Source organism: Euwallacea fornicatus, chromosome 36 (assembly GCF_040115645.1).
Source record: "Euwallacea fornicatus isolate EFF26 chromosome 36, ASM4011564v1, whole genome shotgun sequence".
Taxonomy (NCBI): Eukaryota; Metazoa; Arthropoda; class Insecta; order Coleoptera; family Curculionidae; genus Euwallacea; species Euwallacea fornicatus.
Window position 1 is genome coordinate 421,477 of NC_089576.1, and position 24,864 is coordinate 446,340.

A 24,864-nucleotide genomic window follows, 5' to 3' on the forward strand; every position below is an offset into this window, starting at 1 on the left:
TGGTGAAAAGTGCACTTACTGCTCTAACGTGTTCCGAGAGTGACGTATTGATACAGCATGTGGCTGTCAAGGAATTATTTAACGACTTACGGTTTTGTTTTAGGGATTTACTAATTTGTAGACGATAACAATCTATAAGGACTTCTAAAATGTCCTTTTGAAATCAAAAAAAGCATTTTTTGAATTTTGCCGGTAGATAATTAAATGGTAGTAATAGTTTGCACGTAAGTTTTTACATTCGAAATGTTATAAACGAATTACAAATTATAGGGCCATTTCTTTTGAATTTTGGTCTTAGTGTAGAACATGAATAATTATTAGCGTCGGAAAGCATTTGAGTTTCTTCATAGATTATAGCATATAGCAGACAGTGCTTGCCTGTAACGTATTGTATTCTTAAGTGTATGTTAACTTATTGTGTGCGTGTTAGCAGTTAGATTAACATTACGCTTAAAATTACTGGATGTTTTAATTTATTTACTACGGTTATCCGTGAATCATCAACCAAATTTAAGCGTGTAACCGAAATGATATAATTTTCTTCACTTTTAAATAAAACGGTTTAGCAAAAGCCGTTATAAACTTGATAAAGACATCATATATCAATGATTGATGTCAAAGTTATTATAGCCTTTTCGAAATGAATTATTTAGATTATATTGATCCCTATCAGCTAATTATATAGTCGATTTTTTAAGATATCAATAGGTCGATATCGAGTTCCGTGGGATGAATTTATTAAATCGATAGTTTTATTAGTTTCTATTTGGGAATTGGGAAATGGCAAAATTTCGAATAAAAAATCATGGAATATGGAATACGGAAAGAGGAATTGAGTTTGAGGGTAAATGGTGAGTACTGAGTAGAAGGAGAGGCAAATTGTGAGGAATTGAGTGGCATGTCGTTGAGGAATTGAGGCATGTATTTGCTCAATATTAATATAGTTAATGATTACTTTATTAATTGTAGAATTAGTTGCTGCGTACCTAGACGTAGATAGATACAAAGCTACTTTATTACTATAGTAACTCAAAGGCTAATTATCAGTATAGGCCTAAATAGCTCTGTAACTCAAATTCTTAAGCCGGTTTTTTCTTTTCTGTTGCATATCAATATATCGTTGTGTGATACAGCTATGTATAGCAGAAAATCATCAAAAGTGGGTTCTACAATTGTTACTGTTGTAAGCTATTGAAAAATTTTGTCAGAAAATATGGTTCCAGTGAAATTTCCATCAATGTTTGCAAGTTAAAAATTCTATAACAGAACCACAAATATTTAGAATTTAAGTCATGAAATTTGCCTGCAAATATAACAAAATCATTAATTTAAATGTTAAAATTGTCAATGAACTTTAGAAAAGTACGCCTGCAAATTGCCTTATAGTGATACTTTGTGTGAGAACCTCTTATATTCAATTGGTTTGTGTCATATGTGTCTGAACAGTAGATACACCAAGTAGAACTATAAAAAATTTCATGTTGTATGCATTATGTGTTATTCATCTTTGGTATGCAACTAGGTTAAGAAATTAGCAGATGTGATCTTTTAGATAAAAAAATTTCTTCTATTTATTATATATTTGCAGTTTTTCTAAACCATATAACAGCTACAATTGACTCATATATTTTTTATCTTCCAGACATGTTTATCACTTGTAAAATGCAGGACACAGAAAAAGTTTGTCCTCAATGTCTAAACATACCTACAATTCCACCAAACCGCCTAGTTCAAGATTCATGTGGACATGTCAAGTGTAGGACATGTCTTTTAAAAGACTCTGATTTTTGCAAACAGTGCTTAACTAGTAACAAGAAGAATGGGAATAACCTGGTGCCAAATGAAAAATTGTCTCCACTGCCTGATAATCATACTGCAGTGATTTGTAATGGAAGGAATCAGATAACTAACTCCCTTGCAGCTACAGACAACATAGTTAATGATGAAATAGCTCATAATAATGCAGAAGATGTGAAAGTTAAATTGGAAGAGATTAAGGAGGTAAAAAAAGATGAAGTGGAACAGCAGGAAAAGAGTTGCTCTAGAAAACGTATGATATCAATCCCATCACACATAACAATAAAATCAGATCCAGTTTGCTATTTTTGCACTCTTTGCAATAAAACTTTCACTACTAAAGGCCACATTAAGTATCATAGATTCTGCTCGGGTGGTAAGATTAGGTTTATTTTATTGATGTCTCAAACTGAATTAAAAGTTTCTAGAATCAAAGCCATTTAAGTGTGAAAAATGCTCTAAAGAATTTATCTTAAAAGTGCAATTAGACATTCATATGTGGAAGCACCAAAATATGAAACCCTTGAAATGTTCATTTTGCACTAAAATGTTCAGTGAAAGAAGCAAATTGAGAAGGCATGAAGCTTTACATTCCACAAAAATGGGCTTCATGTGCCCACAGTGTGGGAAATCCTTTAAAGTCAGGGACTCTTTGAGAGTTCACAGTCTAATACATAAAAGTGAGAAGCCATTTTCTTGTAAATTATGTCCTGCCAAGTTCAGCCATTCTTCCAATTTGAAGAAACACTTGGTATCACACTCGGGTAAGTATTTCCATTTGGTGAGATTGCATTTACCATAAAAGCATTGAAAGTAACACAATATTGTATTTTAGATGAGAAAGTTCATATGTGTGATCAGTGTGGACGAAGGTTCAAGTTGAAAGGTGCACTATCTGTGCATCGCAGGTCTCATTCTAACATCAGACCTCACGTATGTGATAATTGTTCTAAGTCTTTTGTGAATCTCAAGGATTTGCAGAGGCATTTGATAATACATTCCGGTAAGTGAGGATTTTGTTTTTTTTTTCATACGTATTTCCCCTAAAGAGTTACCTTCTTTCTGGTCCGAATCATCCCAAATAAACCGTTAATTTCGCCGATAGATGTCAAGCAGTTCACGTGCGGTATCTGCCTGACGACGTTTCGCCGAAAGGATATCCTGCAACGGCACATGAAGAACACGCACCCAGGTAAGAAGGGTGACATAATAAAGAATGCGGAGCACGTTGCAGATGCGCCGAAAAAATCCGCATTCGTTGATAATCCGAACGCTGTAAACGTGATAACCGCTTCGCCGGCTCTAACCTCTAAGTGTAGAGCCGATCCAGCGGCGGTTCCCATCCAGCAACCACCAACTATATCTACTGATTCTAGGCCCGCTGGATCGACCGTCATCAACGGGCCCATCAAGCTCGCGTTTAAAACGCCAGCTTTTAAGAGCAATTACAATATTACGGGGTAAGTATATAGTCCATTAGATAGAGCTTGCTTTCTGTATTTAAACTTATGGTTTTGGTTAGTGCATTGTAGCTTTAAAATGGGCTCATATTTAACTCCCATCCTTATTACCACAGCTGTCTGCAGATAAATCACTTCAATTAGTTTTCGAAAATAGTGATTGTGATGCTTTTAAAAATTGTCAAGTCAAAATTATCTGATACGAAAAATAGTATAAATCATTAGCTGTGATTTATTGCGGGTATTGTTCTCAAAAACACATTCTTGCAAATAGTTAACTCTTTGAATTCCTTAGTTAGTGACAATTAAAACTTGGCAGTGTAGTAAACTGCACTACATTAATGCATATCTATTGTCAGTAGGTAGTAAGTAGAGCCCTACTGTTCAGCAGGGTGCTTCAAATTGTGTTTGATTTGTACTAACAGGGCATGCACTTTTTCTCTAGACAATTGCACACCCTTTGTTTCAACCAGTTACCTCACTATTAGACATATTTGTTAAAATGTTGATTGCCTATCGAAAAGCTGGCAATTTATCTTAGCGGGAGGTAGTTAGTGGTACTATAGTTGGAACCAAATAAGAACAGGTGGCAGCGTCAACCGCGTTTACTACGAAGACGTGTTCCGTCGCATTTGCATGTTTTTGCATGCAACGTGCTGGACGTACGAAGCCCTGCCATTCGAGGTTCTATTCGGCCCTCATTTTCTAGCCATTCATGTGTGCCAGGACCAATGTTCTGTGTCTATCATCTTCCGTCGGATGCGGTTCACAAACGTGAGTCCTGCGTTCTGGTTAGCTACCTTGAGGTGTTACGATTCAAGACGATTCAAAAGAGCATCATGTATTTCTTACCGGGAGGTTAAAAATATGGGTGGATTTGTCAGTCCCCCGAAAAACCGCTTTAGGATGTATTTGACATTGCTGACAAAATTTAAATTGACTCAATTAACAAAAGTAAATTTTTCCATTTTATAGATAAATTTATTAGTAATTACAGGCGTGTTATCTACAAAGCCATTGATATAGCGTTACTCAGATTCGCTGTCCAATATCGGTATCTCGTGAACTGTTAAATACTTGAGGTTAGTTGAATTTGGGACAAATTTGCTTATCTTTCAGAGGGTTGAAGCATGTATCAGTATTTAAAACGTGAAAACCGCTCTTATTGTTACGGAAAGATTTATTGGGGTATCTAGTATTCTCTTAGCAAGTTCGAGATTTTGTGAGTCTTCTCCGGAGTTTCATGAAACAGTTGGAATAATTCGTTTTTAGGATCTATGTATCAACAGGCTCTTAGGTTTTATCAATTAATTGTTGCACTGCCTGCACTTTTGGCTGCTTCCCTTGCTCTTGAATCATAAGATTTTTTATGTAAATAAGACTCATTTTGTCAATGCTTTTCTCCAATATTCGATTATTTATCTGTGTATGGGTGTACTAATTTGGGCAATTATTTAGCTTGGTTTTGGGTTTGTTAATCGTTTCTCGCCTGTGTCCTAATACGTCTCTATCCCTTGTCCTAATGTGTTCCTTAAAGCTAAAAAAACACATGGCAAAACCGCATTTTTGGCCATTTTTCAGAGGCGGCGAACCCGTATCATCATCTCACCTTACGCAGGATTTCTCTCTAACCTCCACCGCGCACAGCGAAGTAACTAGACCAGACTTGGAACCGCTGCAGTCCGCCGACTTGGCTCCCTTTTCTAGCGTCCTCCACTACGAAACTTCCTTTCAAAATAGGAAACACGCCATGATCAAAAACATCAAGTTCAAAGTTCCAGCGCGGTATACCAATAGCTTGAAAACGTCTACGAATAACAATCCTAATGGCAGTGACATAAGCGCTAAAAGTAGTGACCAAGACTCGCAAATTTCGAACACGAGTGTGATAGTGAATAACAATTGTAGTGACGTTCATTGGAGGAGAAGAACTTCGCAGGGTCTTGTGCTGAAAGATTAGAAGACTGGAAATTGAGACTGTTGTTGTTTTAAGGGTTGACTTGTTTTTTATTCAACATTAAAGTTTGAGTTGTACGTAAAAAAGTTTATTTTAATAGATATGTAACAATCGAAGACAACATTATTTTATCAGTAAAACTGTGCAATACAGAGATACGGTAAGAATTGTTGATTTTCAAAATATAGACCCGATAAGACTACTGAAAATTGACAGAGATTGGAATTTCTCCAAATTTTAAAATGAACTTAAAATTTACCAACTTGTGGAAGAAGGTAGTCCTGAAAATTGAGCTCGAAACTGAGTAATGTTACTGAAATCAGGCTGAAAATGGAACGATATAAAATCCAATGCAGGTTGCTACATAACTCGTTTGATCAATAATTACCCTCTTAAACCAAATTATGGCCGACAATCATTCAATCGCGAATTTCACAGAAACCGACGAAGAATTCTCCAATTTTATACACAGAGTGAATGAGGTTCATAGTATAGTTCAAAAGTTGGCCTCAAACGACTCGAATTTGCAAAAAATCGGAGACGAAGAGGCACGAAAATACCTTAAAGAAGAAACTGCCATTGAAAACATTGACGAGGAGCACATAGTGTTAAACATCACCTCAAATCGGAGTATTGTGAATAGGAGTGTTTTATTAAAGGATGATGGAAGTAGCTCTAAAGAAAGCTTCATGCAGGAAGTTTCAAAAGACGCCGAGAAACGCTACAGGGACAGAATGGTGAGAACTGAGAGAATGGAGACACTTAGGAAACAAGCTTCTTTGGCATTTAGCAGAGCAGAGTACGAGAAGGCTTTGGTATTGTATAATAAGGCAATCGAGCAAATTAAGGATAGTGCTGTTTTGTACAACAACAGGGCGCTTACTTTTATCAAATTAGGGCTTCTTGATAAAGCGGCGAAGGACCTCAAAGAGCGGGCCTTGAGACTGAACGAAGACTCTTTGAAGTCGTGGTTGTTACTAGCCAAAGTGCACCACCTTTTGGAGGAATTCGAGGAGTTTCACGCGTGCGTTGCTGAAGCCAAGAAGAGAAACCCCGGACGTCGAGGTTTCATCGACGAGTATCTGAGCTCGAACTGTGGGCAGCACGAATAAAACTGTTTCGCAACTAAAACTAACTTAATGTTTATTTAATAGTATTATAAAATATTTGCATATAAAAATATATTAAGGCAAATCTTCTGGCGAGACGATCAATCACAAGTTTGCAGTCACGTAAACCTAGTACAAAGTAGCTTTTGGCAGTCATAGTATTGAACACTCGTTTTGGGAATGCAGTTATTTCCATAGCCAGAAATTCTAGTATGAAAGAAATTAAGAAGTGATGAACGAACCCTTAGAGTTAATAACAATAAATATTCACACGCGCGTTCGTTGACAATTTCGGTCTGAGGAGTGCAGTAATGATGATTATCCTTGTCAAAATGTAATAACTGCAGTCAAATTATCGACTCACCGTAAATTGTCGCATTAATTATTGTCATTATCGTTTTTGCTGAATTGGAGTGTGAAATTCGGTATTCTCCTCGCACACAGAACGCGATGTTATCTAACACAGTACGTCACCGACGACATGCTAATTAAAATAATAATTGCGAAACCGGAATGATTTATAAAGCGAAATTTGTACTTGCGTAGAATTTAATATTGATTCTTTCGATTCGTCTCGATTTTCTTCGCCAACTCTCCAATGATTTCCCTATAAACCAGCGGATCCATGTTGGTGCCCATCATCAAGATAATCCACCAGTCTCCCAGGTCCACCTTCCTGCACAAAGCCTCGCAAGTCTCGATGGGAATGCTCCTGTGCTTGGCGTGCAGGATTTTGGGCCGGATTTTGGGAATGGCAATTATAACTATCCGGTAGATGATCAGGACCGTCAGCATGGTTAAAAGGATCATGAACCAGAACCAAATGAAGATGTAGGTTTTTTCATTGACGATGTTCAACGGGAGGATGCAAATGCTGTCGTGCTTTTGAATGCTTCCGGAAGCACCTGCAAGGAGAGATTAAATTAGAAGCAGTCACTTGCGAAGGAGGCTCCAATCGCCCGCTGCCTACTGTAACGTGCCCTGCTTGACAAATTCGCAAAACCGCGCGTTAAGCGGAGACATTAACGACTTATTTTCTGTCAATTAAAAGAAAGCGTCAGTAGTCGATGAACGTAAAGCGACTCTAGGACTGCCCCACGCCAATGAAAGTTCCTTACCGTATTTGTGGAAGATGCACTTGGTAACTCTAGGGAAGACATAGACCATGGGGTCAACTCGGTCCTCTTGAGCCTGTTCGGAGTAGTTCATGACTCTGAGCCCGTAGCTAAGGAACTCTCCGTCGAAGAATTTGTTCATGCACCACATTTGCACTATGATGTTGATGAGGCACAGGCACTCGCAGGCCCAGTAGCGCAAGGCGTAGAGGTTGTGTCTCTGCAAGGAAGTCGATTAACCAAAATTACTGCAATATCTCCGGAAACTGCGGTATTTGCGAGATGGGTCTCTATGAATTTGTGAAACGTAGAGAGGATTATCTGCGGGAGTCGGAGATCGGTTCCAGGGCTCTTGTCCTGTTGGGCACCTTTTCTTTGCAACATCTTTGCAAATTTCCTATTTTATTTCCTTTAGGTTTATTGTTCCTACGCCCATGGTTGCGAACGGGCTTCTACAACGTTTTCGGACATGGCCAATTATAAGCGCGCGTTGTTTATTAAATCCAGGGGCGTAGATGCGGAGATTTTCAGACACTTTGAAATGCACTGACTTTCGAAAAAACCGCAACGCCAAGAAGAACGCACTGTACGTATTTGAAATTTTGGTACGATTTTAGACTTGCAAAGAGAAAAAAATGATAAAAAGTTCGCATTTTAATGCGATACGAAGTTTTTCTTTACTTTTTTATCTGCGACGATCGTCCTTTTTGCAAATTTTTTTACAGGCGGATAGCGATAAAGGTACTACCGTTAGTACCATATTGAATGTGCGGTAGTGCGAAATGCCTCGTGTACGCCAAAATGCAGTTTATCGGCAGTTAACTCCCTTTGAAAGGGGAAGGATTGTCGGTACGCACGAGGCAGGTTTACCTTGCCGCGAAATTGCACGTAGATTGGATCGAAACGCATCACCAGTGCTAAGAGCTTGGTCTAACGAATGGTCAGTAAATCGTCATCATCCAAGAATGACGCGAAGACCGGCGACAGGCGCCCCGTTTCAAACAATTCCTTCTCTTGGGTAGCCACCCTAAATCGAAGGGTCTTCCTTACTACCATGTATCGCAGAATTCGAAGTTTTGGACTAAATTCATATCGTCCTACGCGTCGGCTTTCATCATCACGAAACCACAGGGGGGCCCGACTGGAGTAGTGTCGTCCGAGAGTGCAATGGGCGGATGAGTGGAGAAGAATCGCGTTCAGTGATGAGAGCCGATTTTGTTTATGGCGATCTGATGGACGGGGCTACGTGTTGGAAGGCGCAGAGGAGAGCGATTAAATTTGGACTTTTTGAAAAGGCTTCGTTCTGGTTTATAACACCAGGAGTCATGGTTTGGGGTGCCATCCGGTAGGGTAGTCGGTCTCCTCTTGTTTTCATTTATGATAGATTAAATGCTCAGAGGTACGTTAATAGTGTCTTAGAACCGGTTCTTGTACCATACATGCGCGACCATCCTGGAAGCACGTTTCAACAAGATAATGCGCGACCACACGTAGCCAACGATACTTTGAGGTGTTTGGAAGCTGAAAATTTGGACACTTTGCCTTGGCCAGCTCGGTCTCCAGATTTGACCCCAATAGAGCATGTATGGGATGTGACGGGTCGAAGACTTCAACGTTTAGCTCGCCCTCCAGAGACCAAAGATGAACTCCGCGAGCAGGCGCAGATCGCCTGGGGTGCAATACCGCCGGAAGATGGTGACAATTTAATTTTGAGCATGCCACGTCGCGCGCAGGAATGCATTAATTTGAGAGGAGATACCTCCCATTATTAAATGATTATTAAATTTTTTCGCTTATTCGCAATCATTTTCTTTTGATATTTTGATCGTTTTCATCTATCACCCGACCCAACGCGACGCCAGAATTTCGAACGTGTTCTTCTGGGCGTTGCGGTTTTTTTGAAAGTCAGTGTAATTTCTGTAAATAGTCAGCTTTCACTTCTACGCCTATGGACTTTTGGCAAATGGAAGCGACGTTTTCCAATATAACAAATCGAGTTCGATGGTATTTCCGACGCTTGCTGGCGTGGCTCGAGGAACTTTTCGTTCCCTACGCCCGTGGGGTCCGCAAAGCTTCAAACGGCCCGTTCGAGATTTCGAACGGACCGACTGCACAGAAAAACGGACACCAATACCTAGACCGTTATTAGTTGTTTTTCGACATTAACGTGTTTCCAAAGTCGAAATTTTGAAAAAGCGTGAAATTGCCACGCCCAAATTTCGACGACCGTACTTTTTTCAAGTAACAGAGTGACTTGGCGTGCCATTTGTTACGAAATCAAGTTTTTCGCTTCGCCCCGGAGCCCGAGTCGCGGACGTTTGACAAGAACCGGCCGGATAAGGTTTTTAGAAAGTGCAACAACCTGAATTTCTACAGGGGGGATTTCTTTGTGGTTCTTGCAGAATCACGTTACAGGGAATTGTACCAGCGAGATTTCGCGATAAAATATTGGCTCGGTCGTGACGGCTAGAGGCCGATTAAATCGACGTTTCTGTAATAGGTGGACACTTCCTTTTGGGTTTTCGGCGTCGATGATATAAGTACGGGGAAATAAAAGCTGAGTCAACCCGTACCTTGACGTGGCTCATCAAATAGTCCAAGATCACTTCTTTTTTTGCCTCCTTTTCCTTATCGGAGCACACCCCGACGTTCAGACCCATCACCAGCATTCGCATCAGCCCGTTTTCGAATGAGTCCCATATCACTTTCGGTGTGTAGCAGGCGATTGCCTGGAACGTTCAAGCGAATATACCAAACGATGCACTTACCGAATGGGGACAATTGCGCTTACCTGAAAAAACAGCACGAAGCAGACCCACTGGTAGTAAGTGTAAAATTTTTGAGCGTCCTTGTCGCTGAAGTCATTGCCCAGCCCTGGGTGCGCCACTTCGGTTCCCACCTGAAACGGGGCGATACGGAAACATTGTTTAGTGCGTCGGTCCGCCAATATCTCTGTTAATGAGCAAAAAATCGGTCCAATATCAACACGGTGAATATTGTTTATTAATTTGTTACCTGATACCTGACTGGAGTGTTAAGCTCGGAATAATCATTATCATCGAGTCCTGCTTGCTGATACTTCAGTTTCAAGCAATAACATCATATTATATTTTGCAATGAAGGGTGCAGTTGTCTGCACTTTTTTAAGTGTCGCTTTACACGTTTTTGCTTATTTTTATTGGTGGTGTGTGTGGTTGCTGCTTAATGGATGGGAAAACTTGCCCACTAAGGTGTAAATTGGATAAGAGGCAGTCATTGACCATTTGTCATTGTATTGCCGTTTAACGAGATTAAGTTTAATATGCGTCTCCGGTGTATCCAGTTCGCGACCAGCACAGCCACGTTTAAATTTACTCTTCGAAACCTTACCTCAACAACAACCATCGTGATTTGGTTGTTCGTTTTGGAACTAAAGGTTTCAGCCGCCATCGCACGTCTCATCGTCGCGGTCATCATCAAATGACCGGTGCATGTGTAATAAGATGTCGTCATGCGTTATCTGACCGTCCGACTGCGGCATCAATATCGTTCGTTAATCTACTTCCAAACCGATATTGCTTACGTTAGCGGAAGCAATTACATCATCCAGTTTCGATTATGTTGTTACAGCAGTGTGGTATGAGTCTTTAAATGGTTGTTCTTCAAACTCGAGTTACAATAATAATTTCCTATGGCCAGATTGTGTGCGAAAACGGTCGAAGTACACTGATTCGGTTTATTGTTACTACATGCGTACGTACAAGCTGTAACAGTACTGCAACGACCCTGACCACGTAAATTGTAGGGACAAACGACATCTGGACACTGTTTTTCTACGGTGTTTGGTAATAAGATCATTCAATTTTATCACTTTTCTTCGAACTTGAAGGCGGGTTTTGGCGCGCAAATTTTGCTGCTAGGAACGGGACTTACCTAAACTCGCTTAACGAAGCCTCTTTTGCGTGTCTCCACAAAGTGAATTGATCATAATCTTTCTATTTCCCTAAAACACCATTTCAATCCTCCTTTATACCGCATTTCGTAGTATAATAATATATACAGGGTGTTTCCTAAGTACGTGTAAAAAATTTAAAGGCGTAATCCTCGACTGATTTTGAGTCAAAAATGTCCAATAAACATATGCCCGCAAATGCCTTGTTTTCAAGATACAGGGTGTTGACTGAAAGACATTGGGGGGGCTTAACCAAATTTGTTGACAAGGGATATGTGCCACTGGCTTTATGCAAAGTTCCATACTTGTTGAGATTAAGCAACTGAAAATACAACTTTTTTTCTTTAAATTTTTGTCGTATTTCACTTCGTTTACGAGATAAAAAATATTTTTTTATTGCATGTCTATCATACAAAAACACTTTCAAAAAATTCTAGAGTTTATTCCCTAAGAATACCTTGTGTTTGATGATTTTGAAAAAGTTTGTTTGTTATAAAACTGTTATTTAAAGACAATTGTTTAAAAAAATAAATTCAACACCCTGTATTTTAGAAACAATCCATTTCGGCATCTATGTTTATAGGAACTTTTTTCGGAAAGCGGCCTGAAAAACCACCCCCTTAAATATTGCCGCGTTTTTTTTAAACACCCTCTATATTGAATTGAACCTTTTTAAATACATTTTTACATCGATTTCTTTATGGGAGCGTGTCACCTGACAACCTCTTTTCATAATTAAGGTTGACAGTGTACGATTCAAAATGGCGACTGAACGCCATACTGTGTTAATTTGTAATGTTGCGGGCAGCTGTCATAACCTCAAATTGAATTTTGTGACGTTTAAGGGCGGAACTACTCGCTTTCTTATGGTTACATTTTGCCTACAGGATGTTGCGTTTGCATTTGTGGTGCCTATTAGTCTTCAACACAGGTTCACAAATATTCTAAAAAGTCTTGCTCAAAGGAAATTTTAAAATTGTCCCTGACCATAGAGCAGTCCATGTCATAAAGCGTTTTTTTTTTTTTATAATTGGTTTATTTCACTTGCAACTTTTATCAGAATATTCCAACAACTTCTATTCTGAGGGAAATCCTAGCGCGATGTCTAATCGAAGTCCCCTTGGGCATCTCTATGACGTGTTAGTTGGCTGCGCACATACTGCGCAAGTTGCGCAACACACGTGTTCAATTTTGCGCCAATTTAACAATATACAAAAACATCAATTTCCTTAACGATGCAAACGTCCAATTGATTCTTGCGAATTCCTTGTAAATATCACTTTCACCAATTTTTCCATTTTGTTTAAATGTTACAATTAATACATTACGAAATCAACGAATGTTTGTGTATAATCTCAGGTTTATTTGGAAGACGAACGTCATCTGTGTCTCATAAATGTACATAGGCCTGGTCCTATGAGCCGCGCACAGCTGTTCCCGTTATAGAAGCCTAATTATCGAAGGAAAGAAGCATTAATTACCTGTCTCTTGAAGGCATCCGGCATAGTGAACGTTGAAGAGATCCAGCAGTAAGTGTTAACGACATGTCTGGGCAATCCGTCGACGATGCATTGTATGGGGTTGCCTACGTATTGATTTGCGGTGATGATCAAACTGCAGGCCATCAAAAGCGCGGTTGTGAACAAATTGTGCATACGAAACACTGCACAATCGGTTACTATGTCCTGGTATTTCAAGTAATTAGCTAGCCCCCCTAGTAGCTTGTACATGTTGGTGGCTGTTCTAGTAACTTGTAATCACACTCGTGCGCTTAGGGCGTTTAGCGCCAAAAACTGGCGTCTTAGTTCATGCTCACACAATAAACTCACAATTCACTCTCTTACCACTGTCACGTAGGCCCAACTTGGGCATTTATTTTCTTTGTTGTCGACTGATTGTTGATTCCCTGTGTATAGTTTAGTTGCTACTGAGTGCGGTCCCCTCGATTTGTGGCTCCCCCACTTCGGCAAAGAAAAGCAGCCGTCCAACTGCGTTTTACACTCTGCACTTCGTGCTTGACGCTCTCCGGTCCTACATGGGCTCCCTTTTCTGGCAATCACCACCACATTGAACCGGAGATAACATTGAATCTTATCACGGACATATTTTTACCGAGGATTGGAAATTTAACGATGCATTAAGCGGGCACCTTTGAAAGATATCCGGTGATCATAAAGATATTTTTTCCTGGCGTGAAAAATGAAAAATCGCCAATTAAATAGTCCGATTTCAGCACTTAATGAGGCCTTGAAGATAATTGCTTACTGAGATTTCTGTTCAACAATCATTCGGCCGAAACATTACTTCTTACGTGTTTGCTGTATGTAGTTGTTTAAACGATTAAGCCATTGCCATTGGGTAAATCATTGAGTGGACGGTTTTATGCTTTTATTAATTAAGTACTAATGCCGGGAGCAACGTTACATAAAACACTATTTCATTGAGTTTGGTGTGTGCACGGAATCGGATTTGCTCTCGATGTCGTCGGATTGTTACACGCTCGTTGGTTATACAATAGGAAAACAGAAAATTTCTCACATAATTGTAAAATTTCAATAATCACAGCACCTACAGCCTAAACCCACAAGTTAGGCCCATCCTGCCAGACCTCTCTCCATCTCTCTCTCTCTCTCTCGCTTTCTATCTCTTTCTCTCTCCATCTCTATCTCTCTCTCTCTCTCCCCGTTTTAATTTATGGGGACGTTTGAACTGAATAATAGGCCTTTAGACAGGGCCGGGCCTGGGATTATTGCGTTCAGAGATTTGGAAGGACTCAATTTTTTTTAAATAGAACGTATTATGGCGGCGTATTTATTTACAAATTTACGAATAATTTACTTTTTTTCCAAGTTAACTGAGATTCGTTACGTGGATGTTTAAAAATTATTCGTTTTTATCCGCAGATCGTTCGCAGACGCCCAGAGTTTTTAATTTTGCCAAATAGAACACTCTGTACGTCGTCGTCGTTTGGTTATCTACGAATCATTGGGAAATTTTATAATGTTAAATTTTCAATTTCCAACTTTCTCAGCTTTTTAAGATACCTGGAAAAGGTCGATATTAAATCGTTTTGTTGTTCTGGTTTGGTCGCAGTTTTAATAAGACACTTTTAAATGTTCGCTCAACACTTTTATTTCAGTTTAGGTCAGTTTAAGTTAATGTGTAATATATTCTGCACGGTAATGCTGCAGATTTGCCTCTATCTGAAAATGAGTGAAGGGCAAAAAATTACCTACATTTTTGTCAAAAGAGCATAAAACACTTGAGAAATTCACAACTATATTTTATGATATCCCAATGGCCAGTGGTTTTTTATAACTCGCAACCATTGAACTATTATCTCAGTAAGAGAAAATGTTATTTTACACGTTCGTATGTATTCCAATTCTTCGATTTACATCATGTACAGACATGCCCACGCCGTATCGTTAACTAGACGCCCTGCACTTTCAGACCGTTCTATTTAACCTAAAACTAAAAATCAAATTATAGATGCGGATGTTGATCAGTTTTTCCGTTTAACATCTGCCGCCATCAGAGAGAATAAGCCGCCATCTTGATTTTCGAAAATGGCGGCCTGGCAGGCCATTAAAAAAAATTTATTGGAAATGATCAAAGTGGTTCTTAGCCGTGGGTACCACGAAAACTTTTTTTCTCAATTTTTGTACCAAAATTTGTGGGTGTAAAGTAACACGTTAAAAAGTTTTTTAAGCTTTTGGCAATTATGGCAGGATTTGTATAACTTTTAGGGGCAATTTTTCCGTTTTTTTCATGGTTTTCGAGTTTTATTTTCTTTCAAAAAGGTTAGCTTCCGCATTCTCTTCACCAGTATTCCCGATTTCCGTTTATCAGCATTTGATGGCTTCAGTCATGCGCATTCAAAATTGATGTCGTCTAGGATTTCGTACCATACAATAAAAAAGCAAAACAAGGCTATTACTGACCGTTAAACTAGTCATAATATGCATTTAACAAAGTATGATTTAAGAAACGACTTATCGCTTATTTAATTAAAAAATAATGTGAAAATTCACGGTACAAGTACTATAGTATAAAAACGCGTGTAATCCGAACCTGTTTTTAAGGGACCTACCATCACCTGGCAAACAACTGGTGCCTGGTTTATGGTTTAGATGCGCTTTCAAGAAAAGTTCTTAGGGTAAACGACATTTTGGTCACGTAGAGCAAACACATTCTTGGAAGCTCATTCTATTCGGAATAGGTCGTTGTTGGTATGCAAAAAGAAAGGTTTTTAGGTTTGAAAACATCCTGTTGGCTGGGGCGTATTGAGGTTGTCATAGCCCTGAAAATTTTAACTGAAAAAGGATTATTTGCTTTCAAGTATTTATTTTAAAAAAATTAATGATTCGCCCTGGGAGGCACGTGCTTATCCTCTCTAAGTAATGATGATACAATGTATCTAACAAGCGAGGTCATAAGTTAAGCAAATGTTCATCACGAACTGAATTTTTTTATAAGCTGGAATGACGTTTCTTTGGCAATTTTGCCAGAAATGGAATTTTAAACTTGAAATAAATTGGGCTAAGTAGGAATGCTAATGATATTTTTCCTGTTCACTGACTCTAGTACAAGATACTAATAGCGTTTTATGTATACAGGGTGTTTCGTAATAGTATGTCAAAAATTCAGAAGGAGAATCTGTGGACGATTTTAAGTAAAAAAGTTCTTGTAAATACCGGTCCTTTTTCGCTTCATATCTGCAATACCGAAAGCTTTTTTCCTAATAAGTCCGTTTCGACATTTAATATTTTTTTTGAACCTCAGATAGCGCATAATAGGTATAGAAATGCGTTTTTTAAGAGGAAAAAATTATTTTTACTTTCACCAGTAGCGTCCTCATGGATGTGGCCTCAAAAATTTTTAACGAAAAATATGATACGCCACTGCTTTTAAACAAAAACTATTTCTTTAGTGCTCCATATTTTTGCGAAAAAAGCTCTCTTGAATATTTTTCATAACGTTAACCGTTTTCATAAAAAAAAAATACATAATTTTTTAAGTAATGTTAATATTAAAAATCTGAGTTAGGTGCATTGCGTTACTTATGAAAAAACCATGAAATAAGGTGTTGGGAATGTTCTCCACCTGCAAGAGGGCATGCCTCGACGCCTTTTCACACAGTATCGTGCGCTCTTCGAAAAATTCCTGGTGAATTTTTATTGTGTTAAACGAATGAATTAGGCTAATTTTCAGTTACAGATTGTAGTATTTTATATTTTGCATGAAAACAGTTAACCTTACAAAAAAAATACTTAAGAGACCTTTTTCCCAGGAATATGGAGCGTTTAGAAAATTATTTTTATTGAAAAAACCAGTAACGTAAATTTTTCATTTAAAACGTTGTTGTTTTCCCTTCAACGGATGTGGGTTTACGCATGTCCGGCGCAATTTTCTTAAAAATATTTGAATGGACTTAAAAAAAAAATCCTAACCTGAATTTTCAATATACTATTATGAAACACCCTGTATACAAAGATGTCACAGTACATCTAATGCGAGTGCCACCAAAGTAAATGCTTGACTTTGTATATCATTTCATTAACACACAAAATTGAGAGGACCTTGTATTCAAACTATATACGGTGTGAGTTTGAGAACTTGTCGCCCTTATTATTTCGAAACGGGATAATTTTTTTTTAATCGCCGAAACACCGATTTTGCTATCGAGGGGGAATAATGTTTATATAGAATCCACCCCGCCTCTTCCGATCCTCTACCCCCCAGAGCCACCCTTTCAAACATCTTCTACTGCGAAGGGGGTTAAGCAATACGTCGTTTTAAAGGGCCTTGCGTTCTCTACGTTTATGGTACCTTTTTTGTTACATTTGACTCTTGCGTTATCAAATTTGGGGGCCCCGGTCGAAACGATTTGATTCGAAAGGGAAATAAAAAATTTAAAAAAAAATCTGTTTACATAGATGTTTCTATTCGAGGACCGAGGACATTTACTAGATTGATAAATATTTGCTTTGGTGATTAATGTACCCGTTTTTTTGACTGTCGCCTCGACCGACAATAGGTCAGTAGGTTTGTAAATAGATTTGTTACAATCATTTTCCAGTCGCAGAAGATGTTTGAATAAAACAGTCTTAGTTTCAGTGCCGCCACGACACCAATAGGAAAAATGAGCTTGAAATAACCGTAGACGCCCAACTTGATTACGCAACAGTCGAGTATAACAAATGGAGATACCGAAATGTAGGGAATGAAAATCTCTTTAAAATCGTGTATTATTTAACCCCCTGTATCACTTAATATATTCGAGAAGTTGGTTGCGGGGAGTAAAGGGTGGAAGGGGGCACAGTGAATTCTACACAAAAGCTATTCCTCCTCAACGAAATCGAGGTGATTAGGCGATTTGAAGAAAATCCACCCCGTGCCGAGACAAAACACGTGTAAAGCTTTCAAATTAACGCCCCGCAAATTTCAATAGTATTTCCCCCATATTTCTTTTTTAAGAAACGATCAGTATCAATTACCGATCATTTACGTCCACGATCATGATTACGTCTGATGATTTTTAACTTGTAAAGGTAAACTCACCAGGAGCATAATACTACCTTTTTAAAGATAACCGGTAATCGGCAATTATTTTAATTCGTTTTACAATTGTTGTGATCGATAGTGACCGGACTATCGCTCTTTCGACATATTTGCATTGAATCACCATTGCAGTGTTCGCCCGAATTACACATTTGTGCAGCTTAGTTACGTCATCACGGAGAAACATTTCTAACGAGTGTTTAAATCAAAACCTCGCGACGGCGAATTTTTCTCCTGGTTCCCATTGACGCGGGTACTTCTTGTGCAATAATTACTGAACGCGTGATGACTTCGGTACACCTGGTCCTCTGCTGAAAACAATTGGTCATTACCTTCATAGAATTGGGAAAACAATGAGCCATGTTTCGATGTACAATAATGGTTTGTGTTAACATTCTAATGACATTGAATATCAGGTAGACGTCATGCAGGATGTTGGTACGCTTTTTTTCGGAAAATAGGCAATTTTATGTCCTAATTGTCGTACGCTTGGAAGTTTCGCCTGCTAAACAGGATAAAAAATCTTCAGTCTTTGTTCTCGTTCACACTTACACTTGGCAACCCCGCACCGGAGAGAATGCAGGTATACGAACTTAACGAGGCCTGTTTGAAGATGGAATATTTCAGGGCTAGGGTGCTTATTCATAAAAGGAGCCCTATTAGTCAGTTAAAATGCGTAACAAACACATTTAAAAACGTTTTCTCAGAGATAACATGAAGGGCCATTAAGTCCAGTTATCTTCAAAAATTAAAGTATACTTTTGGTGGGAAATGTTGTATATGAACAGTATAAAAATCCTGCAAATCCCCTGCAAACTTGCGCTTATCAGTAGTATGTAAAAGTGCTGAAAGCTACTGCCATCGTGACGTATCACGCTTCAGATTCGGATGACATGTCGTGGAGTACGAGCCGCTTTCAAAATTTTCAACGCGTCGAGAAGACAATTTCTTTCAACTTGAAACGACCGTAGTGGTTAATCACCACGTCTGTCTCAATCGACCGATTTGCAAAATAACGAAAAACGTATTCTGCTTTGGACTTTCAATTTACCATCAAAACGGCGCTTTTTGCGAAACACCGGGATAGCGTCGAGCTTTTTCACGATTCCATTTACGTCGGTGAAAATTGAAATTTGCCTCAAAATGGCGGAAATATTTGTGGTGGGTTGACACTTACTTTGCGACGTCAAAATTTTCCAAAAGGACAAATCACACTAGACGATATCGAAAAGTGCTCGTGTTCGACAACTCCGAAAACGAGGGCGACTTCGGGTGGGCGAAAGCAGAAGCGACGAAAGTGAGCGATTTTCGCTCCAGGGTTTACGCATGCGGCTCAACTTATAAATTCGACGTTGTAATTCAGATTTGACACTGACTTTGCCTCTGGAAGATGAACACCAATAAATTTACTTGCCGCATTTACATATGTCGCCGTCGCGAATGTGAAGTTGCTGCGGGGCCGTCGTCCACGACCAACCAATTTTATCCCTTTGACGTTAGCCCCGGTAGCAAAATCGCAGCACGACGTCAGCGTCCGATGAAATGTGACGTACACGGCGGGGGGATCGCGGAAGGAAACGTCAAATGTGACCGCGTTTTTGCGAATAACTTCGGCTATTCCGAAAGAATCCTCGAGATTGGCCCTAAGAGCGACAGAGAGTACGGGAATTTCTCGGTGGACAAAATGATAGAGATTTACTCCTCGGGCTAGTTCCGATGATTTCGAGGTCACGCGCGCGATGCCAAACCCAGCTTCAAGATTATAAATTGGGCTGTTAACCCGTGCCCACGAAGGTGCCATTTTGAGAAAAAAATGCTCGCACCTCCCTGAGTTCGCGTAGCGGCTTTCGTTGTAATTTTTTACTAATAACGAAGGAAATCACCGCAGAAAACGAGCCCCTGTGAAAGGGTGGGTTGTAACATTTAATGAAAATCGTACGCGCATCAAACCGTATATCACTAATTATCAGAGGGAGGATGTGTGTCGGGTTGTTGGCAGATGGGCTTTTCAATGTTGCAGCAGCTGCCCTTGTCACACATACCCATTAAACGAGTGGGTTATATTGAATGGAGAGAACTAGTATCTGTACATAACGTTCTTGGCACATTCGTGGTGTAAATCGGTGGTGTGAACGTAAAATTTTAAACACCCTATGGGCCTGATCATGACGCCGGCAACCTTGTCCCAGTATTAAGCAATTTTTACCATATAGCCGGTCGAGCATAAGCAGAACATTCTACAACCTACTTGTAAATGTGATTGACAGACTGGATTTAATGCTAAACATATTCGTTTTAAAGTACACTTTCACTTTTTGGCGTATAACACTATATAGTTCTTTATAATTCGCGGCAGTTCTAATAAGTGATACTGCAAACTTCGCAGAAGTTTAACCGGGTTTTCGTGGACTCAAAGGAGTAATTTCTTTTCTAAGAAAGCAAATCAACGTAAACGAACTGAGGAGCCAAATTTCGAAAACCGGAAGGTAGAAAGTTATCCGGGAATTGAGTCGGTGATCACCACTGCAGATATCAACTTTGCCTCCATTTGATCGTCCATCGCTTTCCCTAAGATCCTTTTGGGAGGGAGGGCCGGGCGGCTTGGAGGTCGAATATAGGACACCGTGTACATACATACAAAAATTCCGTTCTCTACCAGTTAATCAAGTTTGAAATCAAATTTTCCGATAAAATATTTGCTTTTTTACGAGGATACCACGGTGCGGTTTGAGGACTGGCCCGGAAATGAAAGGAACTCGGCCCAACTCAAATTCGTGCGATTCTTGTATTCCTGCGCGCAGGGCGCATCAATAAAAATCGATTTTATTATTTATTATTACCTTCTCGGCATAGCTCCAATTTTCCTTTAGCAGTGTTGCCAGATGCAGGTTGATGGGTTTGAAATTAATGACTTGCTACGTGTTCCAGAGCTTCTAGGGATTTCGAGTGATGAACTCTGCTTTCATGAGCCCATTTCTGGTGCTTCCCTGATGTTTTTCAAAACTCAAAAATATAGGAATTATGACCTGTCGGCGTATCTCAAAATCAATGGCGCTCTCAGAATTCGCACACATTTTACAGATTCAGTGAGATAAAATCACGTTTTATGTTGTGAAGCCACGTAAGAAAATGTGGTTCTAATAAATTTTGTTCCCCTGTTGACACGACCCTGATTATCCCACAGCAATGTTGCCAAATAAATATTTATGAACTGTCAATGTCCACGACAATCAGTGGCGGGTTTTTTTTTTCTAAGACATCTCGGAAAGAATCACTTACATACTTCTTTGATCTTTTTATATAGAACGAATAACTGTGATGTCCACGAAGTCGATGGAAATATTTACAATTTTGGGTGGCACGACTTTTCCATTGACGTTTTGTCCTTTTTGAACCTTCCTCGGCATAACTCTTATTTTTCTTTCTGGCTGACGCCTCTTACGTGAAAATTGTATTTCGACATATTCTTCTCCGGCGAAAATTCTACCTTGCTGGCAGGGGCGGAGCAAAGAGTAGGTAAGAGTTGAGGAGTAGCACTAGCAAATTCGTAAATAGCTTTAATTGGCGTACTTTCAGGAATTTATTGAATTAAATCGTTTAATTGGTTGAAATTATCGTTCAGAAACGTGGTCTCACGTGCTTGGTTCTGGGTACTAATGGTGTTTAACCATAATCGTTGTTGTTTTAACATATTCTGCCGCTAATTATTGACAGATCAGGTGCCTTCCTGGAACTTGCCCACATGATTATTGGTTTTGTGCGCTTTTAGTTGGTGCGAATCGGTGAGGAAGACATCTCTGTCTTTGCCTTCATCACGTTTTGGCCCGCATCAAGATCGTTCTCGGAAAGAGCCCCAGTATCAAATTTCACAACCAACTATTAACCATCTGCGTGGTCAAATCGAAGGCATTTAAAAGCGATATCTCCTGAAAAGTTGATGCTCCGGTACGAACGCGAGTAGCAGCCTCACGAAGGACCAGTTTTTGTCGGACACCGGCAACAGTGCCTTTTACGCTCGGTTTCAGGTTCTCAGACCTACCTACCGTATTTCTGCGAACTGTTATAAAATTTATTTGAATTCCTTTTGTGCACGTATACCAACCACAATATACCAAAGTTGAGTCTCCTGGTCGAAGATTGTCCTTATTACAAAGGCATGCGTTTCTAGCCTCGCTCCGAAGCCCGGCTGCCTCGCAAGGAAAATAGTTTTGATATTCGAATTTCTTGAGCTTTTTGCAGTAAGCACACACAAGGCAACAACCTGTTAAAGAACATGTTTTTTTCGTCTCTGCCACCGCAAAGCTCCTCTCTCGTTGTTTTAATTGAAATTATTGGTTTCGACTTATCTGTCGAAATGCATACGGTCTCTGCTTTCTCGGGAATTCCGGTTCTTCCACAAACTTGCCGACAGATTCGTCTTTTAATTACTTCATTACTTCTTCTTTTGGGCTACTCGATGGTTATTGCTTTTTTTTTCGCGCATTTGAAGTCTCTTCGGTCCAGACCCGCCCATTTGGCCTGGCCAAATTTGAAAGTGGGTCACTCTATTGATCGATGATATTCTAAGAATCAAGAGTACTTTCTACTAGCGCGACAAATTTGATATGTCCTAATTAATGGGGATTTCAGCTTCGACGACCGCGACGAGTGCCAGCGAAGACGCACTAATGGCGCACGGTCTTTGTTGTTTGCGAATATTTCTCTGGAACTGAAAATTACCATTTAAAATCCCCAGGGCGATTTCGTCAAACGGTTTCGAATTTGCGAAGGAGAACTTCCCCAGGGTCGCGAACGTATTCGCGGAAATATGAATTGAGATCTCCCATGATCTAATTGGAATTCCAGAAATTTCAATGAAATCACATTGGCTTCTCGAGCGCCTCGAATTTACTCAAAGATATTCGCCAAGAAGCAACGAAAATCTCCGGAAAAGGAGTCGGCGGCTCCTCAAGGACGTTGGGAAACTTGTGGATTCTCGTCGTCGCTCAAAACTTTTTGGAGGAAAACGTCAACAGTAGTTTCCCTGACGTTAAGAACTTTCCGGGGGAAAACTGCTCTTATGTGCTCAGAAAAGCTGTTTTGGGAGTATTCAGAATTTCTCCGGAACTTTAAATTTCGCAAAGAAAAACGTCTACGAAAATATTAGCAAACGCGCCTGAAGGATTCAAAAGCCCTAGGAACGTCCGGAGTTTTCCTGCTGCTGAAAATTCCCAAAAGAAAACGTTTCGGAGAACTTTCTTGAAGCCTCACAAGGGAACCTCAAGAGTTTTTAGCACTTGAGGCGCCTCTGAAAGTCTGTAGGAAAATTCTTGGCGTGGAAGATTCCCGGAATGAACATTTGTTTGCTTGAGAGACGTGTTTACTCGGTCGACTTTGGGGTAGGAAATGACGCTTTTTCCAAAATATACTATATCAACCACCGAGGTTAAACGCGACCGAAAAAAGCGGGTTATTAAGCTAGCAGAGAGTGCTGAGAACTACGAAGAATAAAAAGAGAATACGACAGAAAATTTTTGTATACATGTTCGAGTTTACTATAGTTATCCACTCAACTAGTGTCAAAGGTCATCATCTATAATTCCATAAATCGTTGTTATCGCAAACAGAGAGCGATAACGGCGATTTGCAAATTACAGAGGGAAACAATAACAACATAATCGGCAATTCATGTATGTACTTATAAAATATAATTGAGTATCGAATGATACGACAATTTTAAGCTTCGATTTACGACCTTGGAGCGTAAATTTTTGTATTCCGGAAAAAGCAATATCTGTGCTATATGTGCATGTAACACAAAATTCGTACGTCAAGCTACTAAACACACGGTAGGATTTATTATGTTGCCCTGATGCATTATTACCAATATCATTATCACTCAAGGTTGGTAAATCAAACCGTGCTCATTCGTGATCTTAAAGTTTAGTGTAATACCGGAAGTGTCTAATTCCGTCATATGAGTAATGATTCAATTTACTACCACCGATTAGTTGGATGCTCCTCATCTGCATTCATCTACACTGCAGCATTTTACCATTCAACTCACAGTTGGAAACATTCCGCAATTCAATGAAATACTGAGCGTACACCAAAGTGTGCATGATGAACGACTGTTTGATATTCATACACTATAGGGCCGGGTAGAGCATTACCATATCAGTATTCGGTACTCAGCAGGTTAGAAGTATGTGAATATAATGTGCCGGAGTTAAAATGTATAACTTGACAACGAAGAGTTCATTGATCGCGAATGACCGAGCCTTCCGAGGACTCGTAAGATGGTGAATTAATACAATGTCACATGTAACTCATGAACGATTCATTAGGTGTTTGTAAACGGGAATTTGTTGGCTCGTTTACCGGCTATTGGTAAGTCGGCCTACGACTGGTAAGCCGATTGTTCCGCACAGAAATGGAGACTGGGACATATGGCTGCCGGTTGCGGCTTTTAACATTTTTTTCTACTGTAACAAATGGTCGTTGAGGTATGCCCTGACTTTGAATTATTTGCTTAACAACGGGCATGTCTGAGATGAGCTTCAGATGATTCGCTTGAGCGAGTATTATTGTCTGTCATGTTCGCCGTTTAATCGCATGCATTGCGCTCATAAATTATTCATAAAGACTGTTTCTTCAGTCAAAATGACGTAAAATGACAGTTGCGTCAAATAAACTTTCATTCGGCTCGCGTCATCACGTTGTCGCGAGGCGACGTGCGTTCTCGCCAACCTGTCAATTGTCGAATTTCGACTGTTCAGAAAGTCGTTCGAAGGATCATCGTGCTCGTATGCCGAAAGAACACAAAACGCCGCCTGCACATTATTGGAAAGGGCTTGGGGTCCGGAGCACTTTACGGATACGGATACGGATTACGGATATCGAAAAATGGGTGGAAGTTCAAAAAGGGCAAGCTCGGAGCACGAATAGAGTT

General features: G+C 39.7%; 3 protein-coding genes and 1 long non-coding RNA gene across 6 annotated transcripts; 3 read left to right on the forward strand and 1 right to left on the reverse strand.

Moving 5' to 3' along the window:
* Nucleotides 1-201: 201 nt before the first annotated feature.
* On the forward strand, nucleotides 202-5,300 carry LOC136348936 (zinc finger protein ZFP2-like). Of its 3 annotated transcripts, none has more exons than XM_066300134.1 (6): nucleotides 202-224; nucleotides 1,643-2,173; nucleotides 2,226-2,561; nucleotides 2,633-2,800; nucleotides 2,903-3,257; nucleotides 4,839-5,300. In XM_066300134.1, exons 2-6 carry the CDS (start codon nucleotides 1,645-1,647, stop codon nucleotides 5,215-5,217), a joined length of 1,767 nt encoding a protein of 588 aa, XP_066156231.1. In that variant the 5' UTR covers nucleotides 202-224; nucleotides 1,643-1,644; the 3' UTR covers nucleotides 5,218-5,300. The 3 variants fall into 3 exon arrangements, with proteins under 3 accessions (XP_066156231.1, XP_066156229.1, XP_066156230.1); XM_066300132.1 differs by lacking the exon at nucleotides 202-224 and adding an exon at nucleotides 759-851; XM_066300133.1 differs by lacking the exon at nucleotides 202-224 and adding an exon at nucleotides 815-917.
* Nucleotides 5,301-5,431: 131 nt separating this feature from the next.
* LOC136348938 (tetratricopeptide repeat protein 12) lies at nucleotides 5,432-6,344 on the forward strand. The gene has a single exon (XM_066300137.1). It carries the CDS (start codon nucleotides 5,619-5,621, stop codon nucleotides 6,324-6,326), a length of 708 nt encoding a protein of 235 aa, XP_066156234.1. The 5' UTR covers nucleotides 5,432-5,618; the 3' UTR covers nucleotides 6,327-6,344.
* ogre (optic ganglion reduced) lies at nucleotides 6,341-13,359 on the reverse strand. The gene is made up of 5 exons (XM_066300135.1): nucleotides 12,851-13,359; nucleotides 10,230-10,337; nucleotides 10,012-10,167; nucleotides 7,442-7,658; nucleotides 6,341-7,228 (listed from the first exon to the last, which is right to left on the reverse strand). Exons 1-5 carry the CDS (start codon nucleotides 13,097-13,099, stop codon nucleotides 6,873-6,875), a joined length of 1,086 nt encoding a protein of 361 aa, XP_066156232.1. The 5' UTR covers nucleotides 13,100-13,359; the 3' UTR covers nucleotides 6,341-6,872.
* Nucleotides 13,360-23,825: 10,466 nt separating this feature from the next.
* LOC136348927 (uncharacterized) lies at nucleotides 23,826-24,485 on the forward strand. Its single transcript, XR_010733749.1, has 3 exons — nucleotides 23,826-24,014; nucleotides 24,068-24,206; nucleotides 24,260-24,485. It is a non-coding gene; the product is annotated as an uncharacterized lncRNA (long non-coding RNA).
* The last annotated feature ends 379 nt before the right edge of the window (nucleotides 24,486-24,864 follow it).

What these genes read in the sequence shown, in the direction of transcription:
- LOC136348936 (XM_066300132.1), top strand. Translation starts at nt 806, where the DNA reads ATGGAATATGGAATACGGAAAGAGGAATTGAGTTTGAGGGTAAATG. An exon ending in ATTGAGTTTGAGGGTAAATG is followed by an intron (nt 852 to 1,642) that starts GTGAGTACTGAG and finishes TTTATCTTCCAG; the next exon opens with ACATGTTTATCACTTGTAAA. An exon ending in ACACTTGGTATCACACTCGG is followed by an intron (nt 2,562 to 2,632) that starts GTAAGTATTTCC and finishes ATTGTATTTTAG; the next exon opens with ATGAGAAAGTTCATATGTGT.
- LOC136348938 (XM_066300137.1), top strand. Translation starts at nt 5,619, where the DNA reads ATGGCCGACAATCATTCAATCGCGAATTTCACAGAAACCGACGAAGAA.
- ogre (XM_066300135.1), bottom strand. Translation starts at nt 13,099, where the DNA reads ATGTACAAGCTACTAGGGGGGCTAGCTAATTACTTGAAATACCAGGAC. An exon ending in CGGATGCCTTCAAGAGACAG is followed by an intron (nt 10,338 to 12,850) that starts GTAATTAATGCT and finishes GCCCCGTTTCAG; the next exon opens with GTGGGAACCGAAGTGGCGCA. An exon ending in GCTTCGTGCTGTTTTTTCAG is followed by an intron (nt 10,168 to 10,229) that starts GTAAGCGCAATT and finishes TGAACGTTCCAG; the next exon opens with GCAATCGCCTGCTACACACC.